This window comes from Nilaparvata lugens, chromosome 11, assembly GCF_014356525.2.
Source record: "Nilaparvata lugens isolate BPH chromosome 11, ASM1435652v1, whole genome shotgun sequence".
In the NCBI taxonomy this organism is placed as follows: domain Eukaryota; kingdom Metazoa; phylum Arthropoda; class Insecta; order Hemiptera; family Delphacidae; genus Nilaparvata; species Nilaparvata lugens.
The window spans coordinates 26,882,686-26,906,679 of NC_052514.1; the positions used below are offsets into that span (position 1 = coordinate 26,882,686).

Consider the following 23,994-nt stretch of genomic DNA (forward strand, 5'->3'; position numbering starts at 1 on the left):
TTCACGAATGACGCTACTCCACTGATTAAATTGGAATTTTGTATATAGATTCTTAATTAACCGAGAATGGTTATAGGCTTATTTTAAATTCTTTAGGATTTCAGAAGGTCTAGTTTTCAGTTTGTCAAGTTTTTAATTAACTTGCAGAACACGGGTTACCTGGTAGTATTTAATAAAGTAATAATTTTATATGAGAAATAAAATACGATCCGGTTCATGGGTATTGGGTAAGAAAAAATAAATTTTCATTTTTCATTATGCTTGTATATTTTTATTTTCGTCAGAATAATGGTACATAAATCTGAAGATGAATAACTTATTATTGATGATTTAGAAGATAGATTCTGATAATTTAAACGTCGCTCTGCGCTTTTCTATTTCCGAGGTAGGCGCTTTTCTCCCGTCTAGTTTTGAATCCTATATTCCATTTCTAATATTTTCTATTCTAATCCAATTTCACACCTTGTCATTCTCAGATTCATCAGTTCTTCTCCCAGAATTTAAGAGAGGAACATCCCGCTGCAATAATCTCATTGATTGAATATTTTCAAACGCAAAGTCCTTAATTCTTGTCGTTTTTTTTTAAATTCCTAGCTCCTAGGTCTATTATCTTTTCAATTCATCCTAATTCTTATTTCTCTGTTGATTCAGTTGTCCTTTGTTCTATTGACTCTTCAGTTTTTTGTAAGCTCTAATGGGTTAGAGCTTAGCTCTTAGTTCTTCAGTCTTTTTTGTATAGTTTTTCATTTTTTTCTAATTTCAAGTTTTTCAGTGAGTTCCTTGGTCTGTTTTGCTGTATCTAATGTGTTCACGCTCTAATTCTATCTATTTTCTTAAAATTCTGCCTTTCTGCTATCTTTCAATTTTTTGTTATTTTTAGTTCCCATTATGCATATTCACGATTTTTTCATTATTCCAAGTTGAGGCTGTTCAAATGCTAAAAAAAACTTTCTACTGATGATATTTTTCGAAGTTTTTCGATTTGTATACTATCAAGCTATCAAAATGAAATAGTTTTCTCAGGATATTTTTTCCGATCATTACTTCTCCTTGAGATACGAAAGTTTAAATTTTGGGACAGATCACTTCAATTTCGGTAAGAGATAAATTCATGAAATTCTAAGCATGAATTCTTAATGGTATTGTTGATTTAATGGAACAAAAATTTCCTAAAAATATCAAGTTTTTATTCAATTTACTAAAAATGACCAAAAATAACTTTTAGTTGAGTATTTGTGGTAAATTGAATAACTTTCTCAAAAATTTATATTCTTAGAATATTTTTGTTTTATTCAATCAAAAATACAATGAAGACGTTATTCTAAAAATTTCATGGATTTATCTCTCACCGAATTTGAAATAATCTGTCCCGAAAATTTGAACTTTAGGCGCTCATATCTCAAAAATAGTAATGATCGGAAAAAAATGTTTTCCTGAGAAAACTTTTTTATTTTGATAGCTTTATAGTATACAAATCAAAAAACTTTGAAAAATATCATTTGTAGAACAATTTTTTCAGCCTTTTGCACAGCCCTTAAACATTCCTGTGCTTTGCTCTATCAACTTGGAGGTCATTTCACACCGCCGTAGCGAAGCTTGAAATACGTCTTTTGAAAGACACAGCCGTCAATGTTAATCAATCAGTCCATTTCAAACTGACCACGTTGAGCTGATAGATTGATTGAAATTGGGAGATACGTCGGCTAGGTCTTTCAAAAAACGTATCTATGCTATAGCGGTGTGAAATTTCGGCTGTAATTCGGCGGTTTTTAGTTCCTGTTCTGCTATCTTCCATTTTTTTGTAACTCCTAACTTCTGCTCTGCTGCATTTCCAAACTTTCAATTTTTCTATTAATTATTCCTCTACAAACGCCCAAACAGCTTTAAAATGGAATTGAGCTCCAATATGAGTTTCAGTATGGACAACTTTTTCAAAGATAACTTTGATGCAGCAGCTTAAGCAATGGCAAGACATTGTTGGCAACTCTTCGTGATTTCATAACGGTGGATCTAATTTCTAATTTCATGGCGGATAACAACTACAAAAATTTAACTGATTTCATAAATTTATCAAATTGATAAATAAAATGGTTATTATGGTTGGAGCTCTAGACGCGTGATATGAACGTATTGAGAAATCTCTCCTAAATACGACTAATATTGACGGTTTTTACGTTCACCCTGATTTTTTAAGTACCTTACGGTATAACTAATGAAAATTAGTTGAAATTTGGTGAAAAATATAGACTGGAGACAGATAATTGTAATGAAAGAAATTCTATCATTCGATTCATTTGTTTCTCAGTGTATTCAGAAACGAATAGTTGAAAAATGTTCAAACTTTGACAACCATGCAGAGTTGGTAAAAATTATGGAAACAGCTAAATATTTTTTTACAAGGTAAATTTGATGCTAGGTCTGATTTTTGCTATTTGAATAAGTATACTACTTTCCGGTCGCATCAAAATTTTGGTCTGCCATCTTGGAAAAGTAATTTTGAATCCAATTTTTTTTTAAATGGGAATGTGGTTCTATGATACATGATATTGATACAGAATTACAAGAAAAATGAATCGCGAAAACCGCACATCGATATCAAATACCGTTTCAAAGTTACTCACATTAAAAATACCACTGAATCATACAAAAATGAAATAAATGAGTACCTACATTAAAAATCTGACATATCAATGTCAACCTTCTCTTCACAAAGTGGGTAGATGCTACTGTAACAATAATTACTTCCTTTTCTGTCGTGTTTCCCATTTCTCATAATGCCTACTGCCTAGTTAATAAAGTAATTAACTAGTGCTAAGTACCCTACTGCTAAGTACCCTATACTCTATTCTGTTGTCTTTTCTATTTTTCGTTCCCGTTCTGCCATCATCATCCTGTAATTATTCTTAATTCGGTTCTGTCGTCCTTGTCCAGTTGTCCCTAGTTCGGTTGCTAACATGCCCTCGTCTTTTCTATTCCTTGTAATACCTGATACCTTAATACTTTATTCTATTGTTTTTTCTATTTTTCGTTATTCCTATTTCTCAATCACCATTCTCTTGTAATTGCTAGTTCCGTGGTCGTCCATGGTCTGTTACTGTTGTTCTTTTTTTTGTTATTCCTAGTTCCCATTCTCTTGTAGTTGCTAATTTCGTGGTCGTCCCTTGTTCTGCTGTCCCTTGTTCTGCTGTGCTTTGTTCGGCGGCTGAGCTGCCCCCCCAGAGGCACCCCTGGTGGAAGCTCCCGGTGGAGCGACTATGTTGGTGAACTTGATGGTGACATCCTGAGTGAACATGTTGGGCGTTAGGAAGTCCCTGAGGGTGTCGACTCCACTTCGGCCGAGACGGTCGAACGGGTATCCCATGGGCTTGGCGTCCGGGTACCTCTGGTCCTTCACTCCGCAGAACACCATGGCTGGTTCGCATGCGTTGGCTGAGCCTCTTGGGTTGTCTTGGTTCACCTGTTCAAATCACCATAAACTTATATAAAGTCCAAAAAATATTTACCTGTGATACAAGTTTCGACACAGCTGTCAATATATTGTAGGCTACTGCAATATGAAATCAAAATGCATGGACACTTATTTATCTAATCTACAAGTTGAAACATTTGCCACGGTCAAGATTCTAACTCGGGTTCTCCTATTATTAGACCTGCGTGTTATCACCTACTCCAACGAGCCACCCAAAACTAATTGAAAGTAAAATTGTACTAGGCAACTAGATTATATAGTTCATATGTGTGCAAGGCAAAAGCTTATGCATCATCACAGCTCAAATTCCAGCTGCTTTAAGCTAAACATATCAATTTACTAATTCATGAGTGGGGGAGAAGTTAGCTAAAACACTTGAAAAAATATTGCTGCACAGTTAGTATATTTGCTCACCCTGTCGTCCTGGAAATTGGTGATGATGACGAAAAGTGTGGCAGGCATGCCTTCGGCGTTGCCTTTGGGAATCATCATGTGCTCGGGCCAGCCGCAACCGCAGAAGTTGAACGCGTCAAGGCCACCTGGTGTCGCCGACGTGTCGTTCAAGTCGCGGAACACTCTCTCGAACGGAATCACTAGACGCGACTGCCGGGATCGTCTAGTAATTGTGTTGCTCTTCGATTGGACTGCAAATTCAAATCAAATTACTTACATCTTGATCTTATTCAATGCTAAATATTACTGGAGTGAAATATTTATCGCAGATTTGATGCAAAACAGATTTTATTCAATGCAAAACATTGCTGAAGAGAAATATTTATCCCAGATTTGATGCTAAACAGATTTTCTCCAATGCAAAACAATACTGGCGAGAAATATTATCGCAGAATTGATGCGATCAGATTTATTTCAATGCAAAACATTACAGGAGAGGAACATTTATCGTAGATTTGATGATAGGAACAAAACATTGTCCTTAATGAAAATTGGTAAATTACTTAACAGACAAGAGAAAAATTATCAAATTTGTGCTGAAAACATTGCATAAAATAACGGAAAAGAAACATTTTCTACACCAATTTGGAAATATTAGATACAAAACAGTTAATAGATAACAGATTCTACATAATAATGTCAAAAAGGTAAACGTACTGATTTTCATTTAGTTTTTATTAATAGGGCGACTTAAACAATTGATTAAAACATTTCTAGTCCACTCTTTTTGTTTAAAATGATATCTAAAAAGTATTCTAGTAATTATTTGTAATTGAGTAGGCCTAAACATATTGGTTTATTCTAATATAGCCTACAGGTTCGTCATCAAAACTTCCCCAATTTTGAAAGTTAGTCACAGAAATAAGAAATACTAGTGAAACATACTTTTTTCTTGATTACATTTGAATACCTTTACTCTTAAATTATGAACTCTTGAACTTTTCTAGATCTAGAACAAAGAATTCTATTCTTTATTCTTAAACACCTAATACCATTCAATTTTACACTATTCAGTTTTTAAAACTGTATCTGTTAAGTGACGCCCGCTATTCTTGACACATTTTGAAGTAGCCTTTCCCTCCAAAGTTTATCGTATAATTTCTCTTGGAATGGCTGCCACTGCCACTTGAGTGGAATACCTTTCTAAGTTCTTGCAGATTTGTGAAACAAACATCGTCCTACAGACTTCTGTTAATTGAACAATGTTAATAATCTGTTGAAGGAATTTCGATCTCAACTATTTCTTCATCAATTCCGTAGTGGATGAGCTAGGTACCGTTACTCTATTAATTTCAATTCTATTATTGTTGGTGATGTATTAACTTGGATGCATAATGGAAGATCGGTTGGTTGATACTCACAGTTGTGCTCGAATCTATCCAACTCAATCATCATCTTGCGTTGGTCGTTGAATACGAATGGAATGCCGCGTTCATCAAATTTGGGTGACAGGAAAATCCTTACAGTTCCTTGTCTTGGTTGCCCGTTATTCATTACCTGTTGAAATAGTTATTGTAAAATTTCCCTCCTAATAATACTGCAAGTGCAATTTATTCATCTCAATTGAATAATTTTCAAGTTTTCTCAGAATTGATTTTTTTTGGAGAATCCCGCTTCAGATATAATTAACCGCAGCGTACTCCATTGTCACTTTTAGTGGTATAAATGGAATTGCATTTTCAAATTTTTAGAGCTATAGTAATGTTAGAAAAAATGGCAGTAAGTTCGGTTTTAAAATTTGTCCAATTGATTTATTTGATGAACTAGAAGATAGAACTCGTGAACTGATTACAACCAAACTAGTAACCAATCAACCATTTTTATTGTCAATTTCGAACAGATTTTAATGTGGTTTCCACTACTATTCACTGTCGTCTTATAAATTTCATTGTTTTGATTAGACCGTCAGTTTTGACATTGAGTCCATCCAATTCAAGAAATGTTACCTTTCTTGTTTTTCAATATATTTTGAGGCATGATAATAAGTCCTTCACAATTAATAAATTTCAATTATTCCCTATTTTCATTTTTGCTCCCAGTTTGAAGTGAATCTAAGTTCATCCCTAACCAGAAAGCTTATTTAACTCCTATATTCTTGATTTTGGGGTTCTTTGAAATTATATTTGTGGAGACTTACTTGGATCTTGTATTCGAATGGCTGATGCTGGAGATGTTGAACGCGAGCGAACACATTGCCGCGGGGCGCGAAGTCCATGCCTCGCGTCAGGTTGATGTCACTCTGCTGCCAGTAGGTGGAGAATTGGTTGCGCGGAGAGTTCTGACTGTTCACCTCGATACTTGCCACCCTTATTCCGTTGAAATCCAGCTGCAAAAATTATACAAGTCGTATGAAATATATTGTAGATTGTGATGGTGATAGTCTAAAAATACCAAAGTACTGCGCGGAGAGTTCTGGCTGTTCACCTCGATACTTGCCACCCTTATTCTGTTGAAATCAAGCTGCAAAAATAGTATAGTTCGTATGAAATATTGTGATAGTGATAGTCAGAGGTACGTCTAACACACCGAAGTAACTTACCTACGTACGTACGTACATGAAGTACATGAAAAGTGTCTAATATTGAGTGATGAAATTAATAATAATTTCATTTATATAAAGGTAGTTGAAATTTATAAATTGAAAAATAATAGTCCTCTGAAATAGTCCTATTTTAGACTATGTGTTATCTAAATTTGGAAGAGGAATAGCACAAGGCTACATTATTTTTCCTCTTCCTATCATTTTGCTAATGTAATTATTGTATAAATGAATGCAATTTTCAACTGGACAATAATAGGATTCCTATAAAATTGCGGAATACGGAAAAAGTAAATCCAAAATAGTAAACAAATGTCTTATGTACAAATTATATTTGAGGGTTTCATGAAATATTGATAGTGAAAGAATATTATTTAGCCTACCGTACCGTATATGGTTATGCAAATCATGGTAGTTACAATCGAAGTATGATATAGTAATTGGAAGTATGGCATTGAAAAAAGCTTGATACGAAAGGCATAGTCTATAATAAACTACTATATAGTCAGCTAAATTTCTCTGAAATTCGTAAAATAAGTTAAGTTAATTAACCTGTTTTGTAGATACAAAGTGAAATATAACCAACAAAAGTTTGTTATTAGTATGAAACTCCATATTATGATCTGAGTATCATGATTAGTTCATACATTAGCTCATTCACCAATCTCCTTGATTGAATAGTTTTAATTTATTCCATATCCAAAATCTCTTGGATGGTGGCTTTTCATGTTTGTTATTATAAAACCTTTATGAATCATCATGAATCCTTCGCTTTTTGAGACAATTACATTTTTTCAGTACCTTTGTGTATCATAAAGGGATAAAAATATGGTAGTGATAAAGTAAAAACTTTTGATTGCACAATTTTCATTGAATTAGGATTAAATTGTATTTCCTCACCTGTTGAGCTGAATATGGTGTCAGAGTTTGTTTGTATTTTTGGAAAATGTCATCAACTAAGGCATGCCATCTGTAGAATATTGGGTCCCTCATTGCAGTGGCATTATCAGCCATAACACTGAATGTTTCCTGAAATGTTAGGCCGTCACATTATTACATTCAACGCTTCCCACTAAATATTCACTGTTCGCTCTATTACTAGCAGTACCGTATATTCTATGCTTATTAGTAACATAAGTTTATTTGTTTTTCTCTGTGAGAAACTGATTTTCAGGAAGAAAATAAAAATAGGAATAGCATCAATAAAACATTATTCTTATCAAGAGCTATTCGAAAATTTGGCATTTCAATAAATTTGAAATTTATTTATTGCAAATTCAACTCCTGTTTAGATATTTTTTGGACTTCCATAATTAAATCATATAGATTGTAATTGTATACTGTGATTGGGATTGATATACCCTATATAATGCATTAAACTTTTACCATATGCATTACGTTTTATATGCATTAAACTTTTCAGTGTTTAAGCTTTCAGTTTAGTACCTAGAGACTGATAGTGTAACAACCGAAACCAGTTCCTTAATATTTTTATACAAGAGTAACATTCATTCCAGTTATTTCATTTCATTTAGACTATGAACAAAGATATGGTGGAATTTCTCCATATTCAGTTGAAATAGAAGCGATGTTGTTAATTCCACAAAATTTATTTGAGCCATGAGATGCTCCACAATTTATGAGATTGCTCAAATAAATTATGTCGAACTGGCATCTTAATATTTCATTTAATACGGATACCTATCACTACTACACTGAAGGATAATAATCGGTAATGATTCACTAGATACTGAGATACATACTCGCACTATAAAAATAAAAAATAAAAATCTCAGTACCCTTTTTGAAATATTTTATCACAACCAAAAGGGTACTGAGATTTTTATTTTTTATATTTATATTAAAAGTAGCCCTATACAGAAAAGAGATAAATACTCGCCCTACAATACTTGATAATAATGCAGGTTCGAGTATGGGTCAACTGCTTCATTGAATGGTTCGTTACTCACCAAAAACTTGAAGTCAGGATCGTGTACAAGACCTATGGCTACATGTCCCAGATTGTGCATGTCTCCATACAAGTTCCTGTTCAACGATATTGAACTGGCTTCAATCAAATTGCCCAAATCATCGATGCCTTTTGCTTCAGTCAACACAACGTTTCCTCCTTGTTGCTAGTCAATAATATTGAAATAAAAAATTAACCAGCAATAAGCTAAAGATTAACAATTTTTGTTAAATAAAATAATGTATCTGTCACTCTTTCGACACATCTGTATAGTACTTCAATAATTATTTAAATTGAAACCAATCAGCAGTAAACTAAAGTTTTAAAATTTGTCAACTGTTAGGCTGGGCACATACCAGTTAGTCAAGACAGGACAAGACATGATCAGGCACGTTTAGTCACAATACTTCACATTGTGGCTTATGAAGACATGTCTAATTGCAATGACTAATCGGTGTGTGTTGCTTCATAAGCAACTATGTGAAGTATTGTATCTTATCGTGACTAGTCTTGTTTTGACTAACTGGTGTGTGCCTACTCTTAGGCTGGGCGCACACCAGTTAGTCGAGACAATACAAGACATGATCAGACACAATACTTCACATAGTTGCTTATGAAGCAACACACACCGATTAGTCATTGCAATTAGACATGTCTTCATAAGCCACAATGTGAAGTATTGTGACTAAACGTGTCTGTCTTGTCTTGACTAATTGGTGTGCGCCCAGCCTAATATGTATGTTGAAAAACTTTTCCTCTTTCTTGAATATTATACAATTGATTTTATACACTTGAATTATAAAATTGAAAGTGATCAGCAGTAAACTGAAGATAAAAAAGTATAGAAAATTTAAATCAGTTCTCAATAAAATCTGATATCAGTTAATCCTTCCTTTATTCTTGCTAAAGAAATATTTTACTTTGAACTTCAACAGAAGTCTAGACATTGAAAATAAATTATGTGCTAATAACAAAATGTGAATCTTCATAACATTCTAATATAGTCCAGTCGCTATATACATTTGTGCATGCAATTTATATTGTAGTTCTGATTTTTCAATATATTATTTGGGAACATAGAAGAAGTCCAGAACCAATTTCTTCATGGTCATTTTTTGTGTATTGGAATATGGGCTTTAGTACACTCAACAATAAATTTTCCACTTTTCGACCGAATTTGACTTATGGTGCATGATTTTGGACCGCCTTGACGAGCCAAGAAGAATGAAGTGTAGTACGATGAAATCTGAGCATTGTGTCAGAAGTTATAAGTGTTTGAAATTTTGATCCTTGAGGTGTCCTTTAACGCGCCTCTCCACTAGGAAAAACTGAAATGAAGTGCATCTAACGGGTGATTCTCATAGAACATAATCTCATGAACTTATGTCATTGTGCGAAATACCAATATGAAGACTATGTAGTTGGTGATGATGGTTGAAGCTGAAAATTAGGTGTTTTTCACAATACAAGGAGCATTGTTGTCAGGTGTAGCTAGAAATCTATATGAGATAGAGCGCTGTACCTGATCTCAGATTGTAGAGCACAAAAATACGCCCAGAGGGATTTTGAATTATACATCTAAATGGTAACAATCGGAAGATATTGTTGATCAAAAACTAAAATTCATCAAAATTGATTTTTTTCTTCAAATTTCACTCATTTTTGAAAAATCATAACTCAGTACTCATTGGAGATTGAGAGTTCCGAATGATCTAATTTCATTCAGAATTTCATAATCTAGAAAAAAGGCGAGAGCAAATTTTTCTGTCCGATTACGATATTTGGCAGAAATAGCTCAAAACTGAAAAATGATCCGAAAATATGAGGTTTTTGGGCCACTCTGTATCTAGCTTAAGGAAATTTTGCATGAAGAAATTTGTTCTGAACTACTCCTATGCACCCAAATAATATATTAAAAAATCAGAATTACAATATAAATTGCAAGCACACCCCCTTTTTTATGTCTATATTGACTGGACTAATATTGAATCTTCATTAAAACTCAACAATATAACTGGAACTACTCGACTTTATTGAAAACAATATCATTTTGATGAAGGTAATCCACAACACATTTGAATAAAAGATTAAAACTGCAAAGTTCGTAATCTCTTCTTATAATACGTATTTCATTGTTTTGACATAGATATTGACTATTCGATCATCTTGTTTATCTACTAGATGGAGATTTGGACCATATATATTATTATGAATCATCTACGTTTAACGCTAAACCACGTTTACTTATAGATATGGTTGCATTTATCATAATGTGTTCCATACGGGGTTTAAACGAACAGCTGACATTTCTCCGTTTAAATCGTGTATCTGCATACGGGCCTTAGTAGATTAATTTATTTTCATCGATTAGAATTCGTGAAAATACTCACATCTTCAATCCTGCCAGTGCTGACTGCCTCATACAATCTGTCCCTCCAACGTTCCAAATCTTGGATGTCAAAATTCAGTTGCTCAAATTCTCTGTGAATGTCCTGGAAAAGTTTTTAATCATTGAATACTTATTATTATACTGACTTGTCCTATAATTCATAGCTGAAATCTTCAAGCAAGACTTACGGTAATAAAGTTGTAGTAGATCCATTCTTGTCACTACTGACTAATGTATAATAAAACGTACCATTTATAGGGTAAACATATAGAATTTATCATAATCACAATATTTATTATTTCTCACAAGTGTATGTTTCTAAGCACTAGACATTCAGCATAGTCCCACATATATAGCTCACCGTACTAGTGAAAGTAAGCCTTTTTCGGTACCGGACTTTTCAAGAAAAAATCCCCTGCCTTTGGAATGGGAATTTGAAATTTACACTCAATTTTTTTGGATAAAGATTGTTACCTGAAGAGTTATGTTGGGAGGCCTGGCAGCCCAAGCGCGGCTTGATGTGAGGCTGTCCAGTTTCGGGAAGTAGGCCTCAGGAATCGGTTGGCGCAAGTCGATCAGTTTCTTCGTTCTGGGCAGTTTGTTACAGAGGCGCTCGAAGTTGTATCTAGAAATTAATGTATAATAATATGATTGTGGAGTGTAAGATTGAACTTCAATTAATATCCAAGTATGGCAGAAAGAAAATAAAAAATATTGGAAATTGATAGGTTCTTAAATTATTTTTCAATGTTGTTTTAATAGGTCTCTTAAATATTTTTCATTATTGTAGGCTATTAGAAGTGGTATTGCAGAAAAGATTTTCTGAATTGATAAATCTTATTTACTATGACAAAACAGTGTTAGGAGTGTCTGTGATTCTTCCATTTTGCAACAGAGTTCAACAATATTTGTGACCTTATTAATAAATAAGAATAAATATCTGTGACCTTATTAATAAATTAGAATAAATATTTGTGTGAAATACATTGAAAAAAGTGTGTTTATACATCGCAGCTCGGAATGGAACAATAAACCATCACCTTTAATTTATTAATATTAATATTTCAACAATAGTTGTGTACTGTAACTTTACGCTAACTTTATAAAGTCAGCACTTGTATAACATTGGTTTGCTATCCTTGTCTGTCATTAGACAAAACAGATAGCTCTATCTTTCTCTACTCTATCCGTACTGTTGCCAAATCATTTTTTGACTATGAAGAAACATAATAAACTAACACAATACTGCTGTATTATTTTCATCTATGGGATGGAAAATATATTTTCTTGACGAATAAATTATATTTGAGATTGAGTTGAAATCTGATATACCAGGATAACTCAAATCACAGCTTCTAATATAGAAGGCAGTGGTAACAGAGAATCGACAACACTGTAGTCTTATCTTTTCCACTGACTTTATACCGTGAATATACTGTAGCATATTTAACCTTCATCAACGATGATTTCTAATTTATAATAACGAATTTCCTTTGCTATTTATTTCTTCGGGCAATATTTTCAGTATAGCAGAAGACCGTTTAGTTATATTTATATAGCTTTCATTGGTGTTTAGTATTTATAGTAAGTTCGATTCAAATCATTTAATTTAGAATATTATTCGAATGTAACCGCGCCAATTGTCATCAATATTTTGTTTGCTTTGGCTCCTTATCAGTTTCAGTTTTTTAGGTCTTCTCCGTAATCAATAGACCGGGGAATTGTTAAACCTTAATAATATAATTGTCAAATATTAATAATCTGACTTCGCAAATGTTGAAAAGTATGTTCCTCTGTGTATTCAGAGACTATATAGTATGGCCAATCTTGCTAAGTTGACTGTAACTGCTTGCTCCCGACATTCTGTCGCTGGAACTGGAGTCGCGTACTCTTGTTGCAATCCTCTCACCGCTCTCCCACCCACATCCCGCTATGTTAAATTCTATAAACGTCAATTGAATCCCCCTCCATTGTTACCCATTCCCTCATTCTCGAAGTTATGATTTCAATTCTCAATAAATTCTATAAACTTCAATTGAATACCCCTTCGTTGTTAACAATTCCCCCATTCTCGAAGTAATTCTTAAAATTGGAATTGCGATGAATGGCGCACCTGGCCATGATCTGTTGGTGCATGTAGTAGAAGAGCTCGCCTCGCCGATCCTTGGCGACGACCCGCCGGGGCCCGAGGAAGGGGTACACGAGGTGCCAATGCCAATGATGCAGGTTGATGCCGACGTCCTCCCGGAAGTAGGCCACACGATGCTCCTCGTCCAAGTCGGACGCTGTGTAATCCAGTGGAATCTCTATCGGTTGCTGCAATAGTCAATTGAAAATTATGGAAAGTAGGTTTCATTGGGGATCCTATTCGAATTGAAAAAAACTACTTGATAGACTTAAGGTCTGGTTATCGTATGGAAAACAAATTCTAAGGAGAATCCTGTTTATCATACAAATTTTGAAAAGTTTCTACTTCTATTTTGTTCAAAGTACGTTAGCTATAGTATCAACTCGTTTTTAATTTTCTTTATGCATGTTCTGATCTTTGAGATATAAGCGTCTAAAGTTGAAATATTGGGGTGATCCATTTCCCATGAATTGGTAGCAGATAAATTCATGAAATTTCGAACATACATTGTCCAAGATATTGTTTATGTCATGAAATATTTGACATATCTCAATAATTGAAAGAATAAAACGTTGATGTTATCAATACCACTATATTTGTTCAAAAATTAATTCACATTACAGAACCAGATAACCACATCTTCAGCTGAACTTAATGTTTGTTATTGTTGAAGGAACAGGAAATTCAGTTTTTAACAAACAACATTAGTTCAGCTAAAGATGTGGTAGGTGTTACCATGAAACCTGGTTCTGTAATGTGAATTAATTTTTGAGCAAATATAGTGGTATTGACAAAATCAACGTCTTATTCTTTCAATGATCTTACAACATCTCATACCATACAATCAAATTATATCTCAAGAAATTTATTCAACATTAAAAAATAATACAGTTCAAGTAATTTTTAGTTTTTTTAATCTGTATAAACTATCAATTAATTAGTAAAAAATAGTAATGAGGAATTTAAGAGATGGTGAATGGGAGAACAGACAAGCATGGAGGACTCGGCTAAGAGAAGGAAGACAGTCAAGTACAGTAAAACACTGTAAAGGACCTGTTTGTCCTTCCCCAATCATTTTAATGAATTGTGTTTCAAGTATAATTGAATAAATAAATAAAATCTTGGAATATGTATAAATTAATTATTATTTAACGAATTACCCTAGAATTTATATTATGAGAAATCAAATATGTCATGAGCAAAACACGTAATCAAAAATGTCTCCCTTATTTTCAATTTTATTTAAAAAAATGCGTATTCCCATTTTACTTGTTCAATTAAAAACGGACCAATGAATGCAATCCATATACTCACAGAATCAATGCCAGGAACAACGGCATTGATGTTGGCCTCTTGCCTTGCTCGGCTGAACACTCCGTGCGAGAGGAACTTATCGGGAAAGAACTCGTAGAGAGGAGGCAGGTTCACATTCTTGGTGTCATCTCGGTTGAGAATGGCCACTGAGTAGGCGTAGTTGAACAGCAACGGGTTCATGTTTTGGCGACAGAACGCGGCACACGATATAAAGTCCTCAATGCCTCTCATTCCTACATAAACAATTAATCAGCCTTCACCAATAGAATAATCTATAACTCACATAAAGAAACTCCCATATAGGCCTTTACTATATAACAAAATTAGATTTGTACCTAGAGAAATCCTGAGTGAATATTTTGGAGAATGATGTATATTGATAATGATAATGTCGAGTGACCTGGCTGGCTCAGGTCTGGTGTCAGAGTTTTCAGGTCGCAACTGATCAATTTGAGGACCTAAAGACTGCTTTTTAGGCAGCCGGGACCGACGACACGAAACACGATACCACATTGGAAAATGATAATGCACTAAGGATAAGGAGTCTTCAAAGCCTCTCATTCCTGCATAAACAATAGAATAATCTATAATTCACATGAATAACTTCTCTTCTAATTAAGTCTGTACTAGAACACAATTAGATTGGTACAGAGCTCCCGAGTGGATATTTTGAAAAATGACAATGCACCAACAGTTTGTGATTTCATATTGAAATATAGTCTAATATAAATAATTTTAGCATTTGTGATATGCACTTGTCTGTACCTCTATAAAACTGATTAAATTTCGATTTTCAATCAGAGAAAACTATAATACAGAGTGTTTATAAATTAATATCGGGGTTTTCGATTTGTATAATATGTTGCATTAAACTTACAGATATAATTACAGGTCAAATGAAAAAGCAACACAAACAGATTCAAGAACCTTTTAAACGTTCGGCAGGAAAACAGTAGGCCTAAAGTGACTACCACCTGAAAGGAGAACATCAAGTCTTTATAGCCGAGTTCTTTTATAACGTTGATAAGTATGTCTTTAGTAATTGAAGCAAATGTTTTTTTTTAATTCAGCGAGGTCAGATTGTAGTGGAGGCACGTATACACGTTCCTTGATGAAGTCTCAAAGGTAAAAATTGCATGGCGTTAGGTCAGGAGAAAATGGAAGTCATATGCTTGACAAAAAACAAATCTTAGCAAAGTAGATGTATTGGAAAATGTATCTAGCAGGTAAATTCACGGCGAAGTAAACGGTTTTTTTAGGAATTTGGTTATACAAAAATGATAAACTTTCTGAGGTACAGTGACGAAGTTCATGTTCATCCAGTTTCAGCAGAAATATTTCACGAACAACCGCAAAGGTACTAACAAACAAAACTTTACATGTTGCTTTCTTCCTTGACATATCATTCATAACATGTATAGTTTGAAGAAACAATTATTATAAAGAGCTGAAACCCCAATCTTATAAAAACACCTTATATTATTAGACTTTAAAGAGTCAGGCCATATATGGTATATATTCATTCACATCACTGCATACAAAATTATTATAAAAATACCTTTAAGTTTATATTCATTCATATTACAGCTTACAACATTATTTCAATTAAAAAAGCAAAATAAGTAGCCTACAGTTCTTATACTTTTGGAGAGCTTACCCAAGAAGACTTCGATGAGACGAGCAGCCATTTCCCTGTGGAGTGGAACGAAAAGAGAGAACGAGTCCGTCTTTTTGAGGCGCAATGGAAGGTCAAGATTGGGAAGGGTGAGAGGCTTCAAATTTACTGTGTTGCCCTTCGATCCAAAACGATCAGTCACATTCATGTTTTTATAACGGTTTTCCTGAAATCAAACATGTATTAAATGATAATTTTCTCATATCATTGTCAAATATAATGGAAAATACTGACTATGCTGTTGAACAACAAGTTTTTTTAACATTATTGTTCAACTTTGTAACGTTCATTATATTTTGGGCTAAGTTCATTATAATTAGCTAGGGCTCAGTTTAACACTCCGAGTAAAATCGGAGCTGGAAGGGTTTTTATTAAAATGTGACACTTTCGAGAGCTCATATCTAGAAAACTAAAAGAGATATGGATAAATGTTACAGATAGAACTTGTAGGCTAATTTTTGTATACTAATAAAATTTCAGAAAGACGCATATTGTTAGAGATATGTGCAAAAAAACAAAATATGGTACTTTCAAATCACCCCCACTCCCTTAGCACAGGGGGTAGGAGTAAGGACTTTTGATATGTTTACCGCCTTACTATCCTTAAAAGAGCTGCGGGGTCAAAAATTGTGTTCCAAACTTTTCCCTCTATACCTTTTTTTGAGCATTCGTTGCCTGGACTAATCGTATTTTAAAATAAATTCATTCTGTAATTCCTATACAATACCGTACCAAATGTATATCCACTAGGTAAAAAATATATTTACTTGTATTATTTATACAATAAAGTATAGAATGAATAAGGCTAGTCTTCTCCAAGTATTAATCCACATTAGAATAAGAATATTCTCTTTTCTTCTATTGTTTCAGAAAATATTCATAGGCCTACTTTGATTAAGAATGTCTATCGATTGGTTGGTAACCAGTATCTATACAAAGTACTGTAGTTTAAAAATGTCCACTAATAATTAATTAATGCAAAATAAGCGGGCTTTATTGCATAATATAATATTATTGTTGATGAGGTTTTTCATGTCCCAATTTCATATCCAAATTACAATAAAAAGGTAACTATCGTTCTCGTATTCAATATTTAAGCTTATTAAACTGCAATACCTAATTTAGAATATCTATTGTCCATAAATAAATTTGTGAGTAAGGTATAATTAGTATTTGTTATAGAATAATTAATACCCAAATGAAATTGAAATTCAATATCAATCTATTCTAAACGTACAATAATTTTACATGAATGCGTCAACAAATTTATCAATACAATGATTGGTTATCGTAGAGGGTATCTGTAAAACAAAAAACTTGACAAAAAGAAACAATTCAAATTTGACCAGAAGGAATGATAAGGATTATTCAAGTTTTCCAAAATTAGTTCATATTTCAATACATTTGTTGTTTGTCAACTAGGCCAACCAGTGCTGTTTGTCTTGTTCAATCAATAATAAATCAGTTGTTACAAACTATTTCGCTTACCAAGTAATCATCCGGTAAGTTGAAAGTCAGGTTGTCGTCTCCCTTCGGTAGAAACAGAGGCTCATTAGGCCTGTCCAGTAGGGCAAGCAACTTTTTGGTTGTATCCGCCATACTTATTTTTGCTGAAATCAAAATAGAACTCATTCTCAATCAATTAAAAATCTATAATCTAAAATCAATCTATTTTATAAACTATATTATCAGAATGCAATTCATATCAATTGTCAATTATTGACACTTATACTAAAATTCATTTGCAATAAAATATACAGTTTGAAAGTTGTACAATAAATTGGAAAGATGAGTTCTATGAAATGAATTGAACATTTCCAACAACTCAATAATACTATCTCATATTTAATTGCCAATCCGGCAATTCTAGTTCAGAATTTTGTACCAGGTTCTCAACTTTTCAAATAATTATTAAAACAGTTGTTGTTTTTCTTAAACTGTGTGTTTTATATTGAAGAAAGACTTTTCAGTGTCAAAGTACTGAATTATATTTTTATGGATTTAGTATATTATATTATTATAGACGCCACTGATTACAAATTCAAACTCACTAATGTTTGAATGGAGCTAACTTTACCTTTTACATGTAAATCCTACTTATTACGTGTTTTCCCCATAATTATTTATTGAAGTCAATACGGTAGTAAGTTATTAACTATTGTGCCTGGTAATAATTATTGTTTTATACAAAAAAATAAATATTTATATTTTTTCAGAAATTAATTCTAATTCAAAGTAAGAAAAATACTTCTCATCCAGAAACAAGGTTGTAATATTAACAACCTTTAACCTATTAACAACATTGCAACCTGTTGTAATAGAATATAGAATAGAGAATATTATGTCGACTTTAATGTAACTGATTTTAATGCAATCTGGTTTCACGAAAAGGAAAAAATATACTGACCTGTCGACTATTTGCTGGAAACCCCTTATATTGCAGTATGGATTGCCTCGTGTCACACAATTTTAGTAACCACTCAACTTTCCAACTGCCACTGAAAACAAAGCTCCTTGGTCTACTTAAATAGTTTTAGAAAATTCAAACCAATATCAAAATAATAAATGCATTGATAAGATGTGATAATACTCTATTCATTGTGGCTTTCATTCGTTGCCATACGATTTACAATCGACAACTTATTTTTTAATTTATCAAATTAGTTTCCATTGTTTATGGCTCGCTTGTGGTCTATTATTTTTTTCTATATTCAAGTTGAACGGTGCATTTTTAAATGACATTTTGTTCGACTCAATTCTTGTAAGAGATGTTAGCATGAATAAATTTTCTATAAATATATAAAGGATTTCTTAAAAACATGATAGCCTGCTGCTAAGATATATGTTGCTAAAATAATTATCATGTGAAGAAAATACTAATTTGAGTGGATTTAATAATTGATGATTTTCAAAAAATTATAATATTGTCTGTATTAAAAAAAACAATAATTATTATTATTAAAAAAAGATTTAATTAAATTATAATGATATGATGAATACCCATGATTCAATTCGTGTAAGAGACGTTCGCATGAATACATTTAACATGCATTTCTAAAACATGATAGCCTGCTGCTAAGATATTAGATGCTAAAGAAAATAATAATTCAAGTGGATTTAATTTATGAAAATCGATTCTAACTGTAATATCGTAAACACCTTCTATCATTTACCGTAGTGTACACACTATATAAAACTAAGAATTAAGAGTAGTTATTAATTATAGAGGTGCCCTAAAAGTGACGATAAACGTTTTTTGTCTAAGCCAAATCTAATTTGAGCCTGTAGTCCAGTCAAGGAAAGGTTATAGAGGGAAAAGTTGAGAAGACAATATTTGACCCCGCAGTTCTGTTTCGGTTAGTAAGGAGTTCCAACATAATATATTCACAGATGAGGAAAATTACCATAATAGTTCACCAATCAAATATATGTATTCGATTATATGGTGTATGATCATACACAAATATATGAATGTAATGGGTCATGTGAAGTGGTAATAGTACCGTATATAATATTTTAATAGGGCTTCTTGAAGGGTAGGTACTAGTAATAATTTCCTATATGGTACGGGTAATTAAATATACAGTTTACCTAATCTTCACTAGCACTGAGAAATTAATCATTCAACTCCAGTGATATCTTGCTATTTCTTGTTGAATGCATTAGAACAAATTATGTGAATAATAAAGTATTTTTATGGTATTGATCACAGAGTAGACCTACTGTATGTTGTAGGCTTGTCTGTTAATCGATGTAGTCGTACTTTTACTGGTTCCCAGTTGAAAATTAATATTTTATTAAATTACTAAATAGTTAATAATTCTTCCGAGATGCCCCAGCCACCTCTGAGTCTCTGTGACTTCATGTATTTGACAATGTCCTCATTCCCCAAGCATCCAACAATCTCATTGTTCTTACGTCTTCACCATTCCTCACAGGTCCCATAATGACAATCTTTCTTTCAGCACTCATAGAATTTCTGCATCTTTCTTCGTGTTTGTCCATACTTCAGATCCGTATGCGATTATGGGACGTATCAGACTTTCATATATTGTGAGTTTGAACTGAACGTAACTTACTGCTTCCACATAAACCCTGATTTGTTGAATAAGTGATTTTTTCAATTCAATTTTATTAATGACTTGGGCTATGTGAAGGCTTTTTTATTATGGGTCCTAGATACCGTACGTATTGAATAATGTTATTGAACGAGCGTTAGCGAGTTTTCACTTTTGACTTACTGAAGGCCAAAGTCGTTGTCCGTCTGTTTGTATGTTCTAAAATACGGTAACTTTAAAAAAATGATCAATCAGCTCCAAATTTTGAACACGTTTTCTTCGAACCTTTTTACAGGTCAAGTGTGTTGGACAACAAAATTGACTCACTCCTTCGTCCTTTTTCAGGATATAAAAATAACATTGAAAGTGCATAAGAAAAAAAGTTACCGTACGATTTATCATTTAGTCAGCTGAAAAATTCATTCATGCAATATTAGCCTACTACAGTTTTTCCGTTCATTCATTTATTCATAACATCAGCTGAGGCTATTTGGGAGCTATCACACGCGCTGACACATGATTTCAGCTGGTTTCTTAATATACCATGAATGTGCGATTTTCACCTTTTATTTTCTCTTGGAACTCTGTATCGATTCATGTATCACATGACCACCTTCTTATTAAAAAGATTAATTTGGATTCATAATATGAGGGTTGAAGATGTTGAAGCGACAAAGTAATATTTGAAAAATGATTTTTCATTTAAAATAGGATCCTCAATGAAACCTACTGTCAAAATTATTCTTGTAAAATAAATATTCAGCTGTTTCCATCATTTTCATCAACTCTGTATAATTAAAAGTTACTGGTTTCAAAGATTACAATACAACAGTTCTCAAATCTTAAGCGAGTTCTTCAACCCAGGGGGTCACTAGTTAATAAAAAAATATTTTATATGAAAATTTATTCTATTTGATCATTGAAAAATATATTCTCTTGACGAATAGAATATAATTGATAATTCTAAATATATATATGCATATGCATTCATAGGCAAATGAGAAAATTATAAACATTCAAAGAGTCAATAACTTCTTTGGCCTATGTGGTAGGGAGACATTGCTGTGTCCCGCCTGCAAAAACTGAGTTTTAAATTGATAATAATTATTCAAAATCCACTCATCACCCAATGCACAATGAAACACTTTGAGATTAGAATATATTCATAATCTTGACTTTGAAATTATTTTAAACAAGAATGAACAGATTTTATTACATTAGATGTACCCAATGTACCTATGTATCCTAGGTACATTGGATGTACCGGTATCAGCTACCCTCTATATATAGAATAAGGCAGAGAATCTGCAACGCTGCATCTTTCTTCACTACCATTATAACCAGTAGACCTCACTATATAGAGTCTCCCACGAAACGTGTACGGTAACAGTCGAAGACATATAGATTACACATCAGATTTGCAAAAAAAATGTCTAGTAAAATTTCTTATATCGACCTTAGTTTTCGAGATAGCCTATTTAGATTTAAAAAATAATAATAACTGAAAAACTATCGGTCAAAACCTAACTACGAAGATGTGGTTGATAAAAGAAAAAATCCAATAAGTTTCTTGAAGATTATTATATCATTCATAATGAATTTACATAATTCAGGTGTAATATTTTTCAATTAATTATCAATTCTACATTGTTAAAAGACGATCTGACAACAGAGCAAAGCGAGAAAGAGATAGCGATATCCGTTTTGTTAAATGATAGACAAGGATAGCAATACCATTGCTAATCAAACTGTGCCATTATAACGTGGACCTCACTATAGACAGAATATTATGCTGATGAGAGCTTACTGTATATTTTTTCAAATGTCCTGAATCATCAAACACAATAATAAGCATTGAAAAAACATAATATTTCTATTTTCACTTGTATACTGTAGTTTGTTGTTGCTCTATTCCCAGATAATATGGATATTATTTCAAATTAAATAACGGGTATAGGCCTACTCCAGACTTCTTCACTGTGCATTCTCTCAGACAGCACCATATTGCGCATGAGCAAATAGCGGTTATTCCCCGTTCCATTCAGTCAGTTCTTTGAATGTAACTTCTTTGTGATGATTGTTACCTATAGTGAGGTCCACGTTATAATGACAGTATTTGATCAACTTTTGGTTTTGCTATCCTTGTCTATCATTTGACAAAGCCGGTGGTACTATCCTTTTCTAGGTCTACAACGATGACAATTATGTTTTTGTCAGTGTAGAAATATAATTAATCAATGCAGAGAATCGGCATCGCTATTTTTCTATCTTTATCTACTGCCATTATAACATTGATCACACTATAGCTCTGTGACTGGAGCTGGCAGCGAGCCCTGTACACACACACATCGATTTTTGTTCATAAAATAATATTTTGCTGTTCTTATGAATTCTGTCAGATTGAACGGAACTTGACAAATATCATATGTTTAATCTCATAGAATTATTTTTAAGGTCGGCAAAATACCATATGAACAAAAATCGGTTTGTGTGTGCGGGGCTGTACACTATTATTCATTTATGTCGAATGTTGTACTACCATACTAAAACGAAGCATGTCATTCTATTTGATGAGAATATTATAATATTATTCCATGATGATTTATCATTAAATTTAATATAATGATCATTAAATAATTATTTCATTATTTAATAAAAAAGAAGTACTATTGGATAATATAACTGTAATATCGGGGAGAGCAACTTCAAATAATTCTGAAAAGGGTAGGCATGTTTTTGTAATAGAGCAATTTACTGTTCACTCGAAATTCGTATAATAATTGAAAACATTTTTCTAAGAATTATTTTACACAAAACAAGACTCTAATCTGGCTGCCTAGCCTACTGCAATAAATAAGAATTTAGACACATTACCTACACAAAAATCTGTTGTGGCGCACCCACACAACTTTCCTTGCCGTTATGAAAATTGATCAACTGACGCTAGTGTTCCCGCGCATATCAAATCTACTATTCTAAGATCTGAGACAGCTGGTGATAGGACAATAGTGCTGCAGACACACGAAGTCTGCTATCTCTTCATAGTGAATGATTTAATAGAATCAACAGTTTGCAATTAAATAATCTTATTTTCTCGCATTTCAAGCTTATTTTCAATTTTAGGTGAATATGTTACTGAACATAAATTGTAGAGATATTCATGCTGAATTTGTTTGAATTGTATCGGAAGCCTGATAATTGAGAATCTAAAATCAAACTTTGCATAGATGGGGCGGTGCTCTTGAAATTTTTACAGATATGGGACTTGTGGCACTCGATAGAGCATATCAATGACTTTTCTAGGTATGAATTTGATCAAAATCGTTGGAGCCGTTTTCGAGAAAATCGCGAAAAAACCTGTTTTTGACAACATTTTCGCCATTTTAGCCGCCATTTTGAATTGCATTTGATCGAAATTGTTCCTGTCGGATCCTTATAGTGTAAGGACCTTAAGTTCCAAATTTCAAGTCATTCCGTTAATTGGGAGATGAGATATCGTGTACACAGATGCACATACACACACACACACACACACACACCACACACACACACACACCACACACACACATATATATATATAGACCAATACCCAAAAACCACTTTTTTGAACTCAGGGGACCTTGAAACGTATAGAAATTTAGAAATTGGGGTACCTTAATTTTTTTTGGAAAGCAATACTTTCCTTACCTATGGTAATAGGGCAAGGAAAGTAAAAAATATAAACATGATGCTATGCTAAAAGCTTGATCGTCCCTGCTCATATGGGTGAAGACTAATAATTTTGGGACTCACCCAAGATGAGGACGATGTTGAAGTCCATCCTCTTGATGTCGATCTAGTGGTCCACACTCCCAAAAAAACTAAACTGCTGGTGAATCGAATCCCTGACTCTATGAGATGCGATCCAAGTAGTTTGAAAGTCAAAAGAGGAGTGCCTGGAAAGAATGCATTTTTCTCTCCAGGCCTGACTCTTCCTAGGCCTACACGTGGAAACTAGAAT

At 33.1% G+C, this 23,994-nt stretch overlaps 2 protein-coding genes across 4 annotated transcripts in view; one reads left to right on the forward strand and one right to left on the reverse strand.

Annotated features, from left to right (window-relative positions):
* The window catches only part of LOC120353597, an 89,657-nt gene that overhangs the window by 5,869 nt on the left and 59,794 nt on the right, over positions 1-23,994 (forward strand). The gene's annotated exons all lie outside the window — the stretch shown is intronic.
* Positions 249-18,468, reverse strand: LOC111052790 (phenoloxidase 1). The gene is made up of 13 exons (XM_039438021.1): positions 18,344-18,468; positions 17,425-17,546; positions 15,919-16,102; positions 14,262-14,494; positions 12,933-13,135; positions 11,294-11,444; positions 10,821-10,922; positions 8,432-8,596; positions 7,362-7,490; positions 6,060-6,248; positions 5,284-5,419; positions 3,884-4,113; positions 249-3,457 (listed from the first exon to the last, which is right to left on the reverse strand). Exons 2-13 carry the CDS (start codon positions 17,533-17,535, stop codon positions 3,143-3,145), a joined length of 2,148 nt encoding a protein of 715 aa, XP_039293955.1. The 5' UTR covers positions 17,536-17,546; positions 18,344-18,468; the 3' UTR covers positions 249-3,142.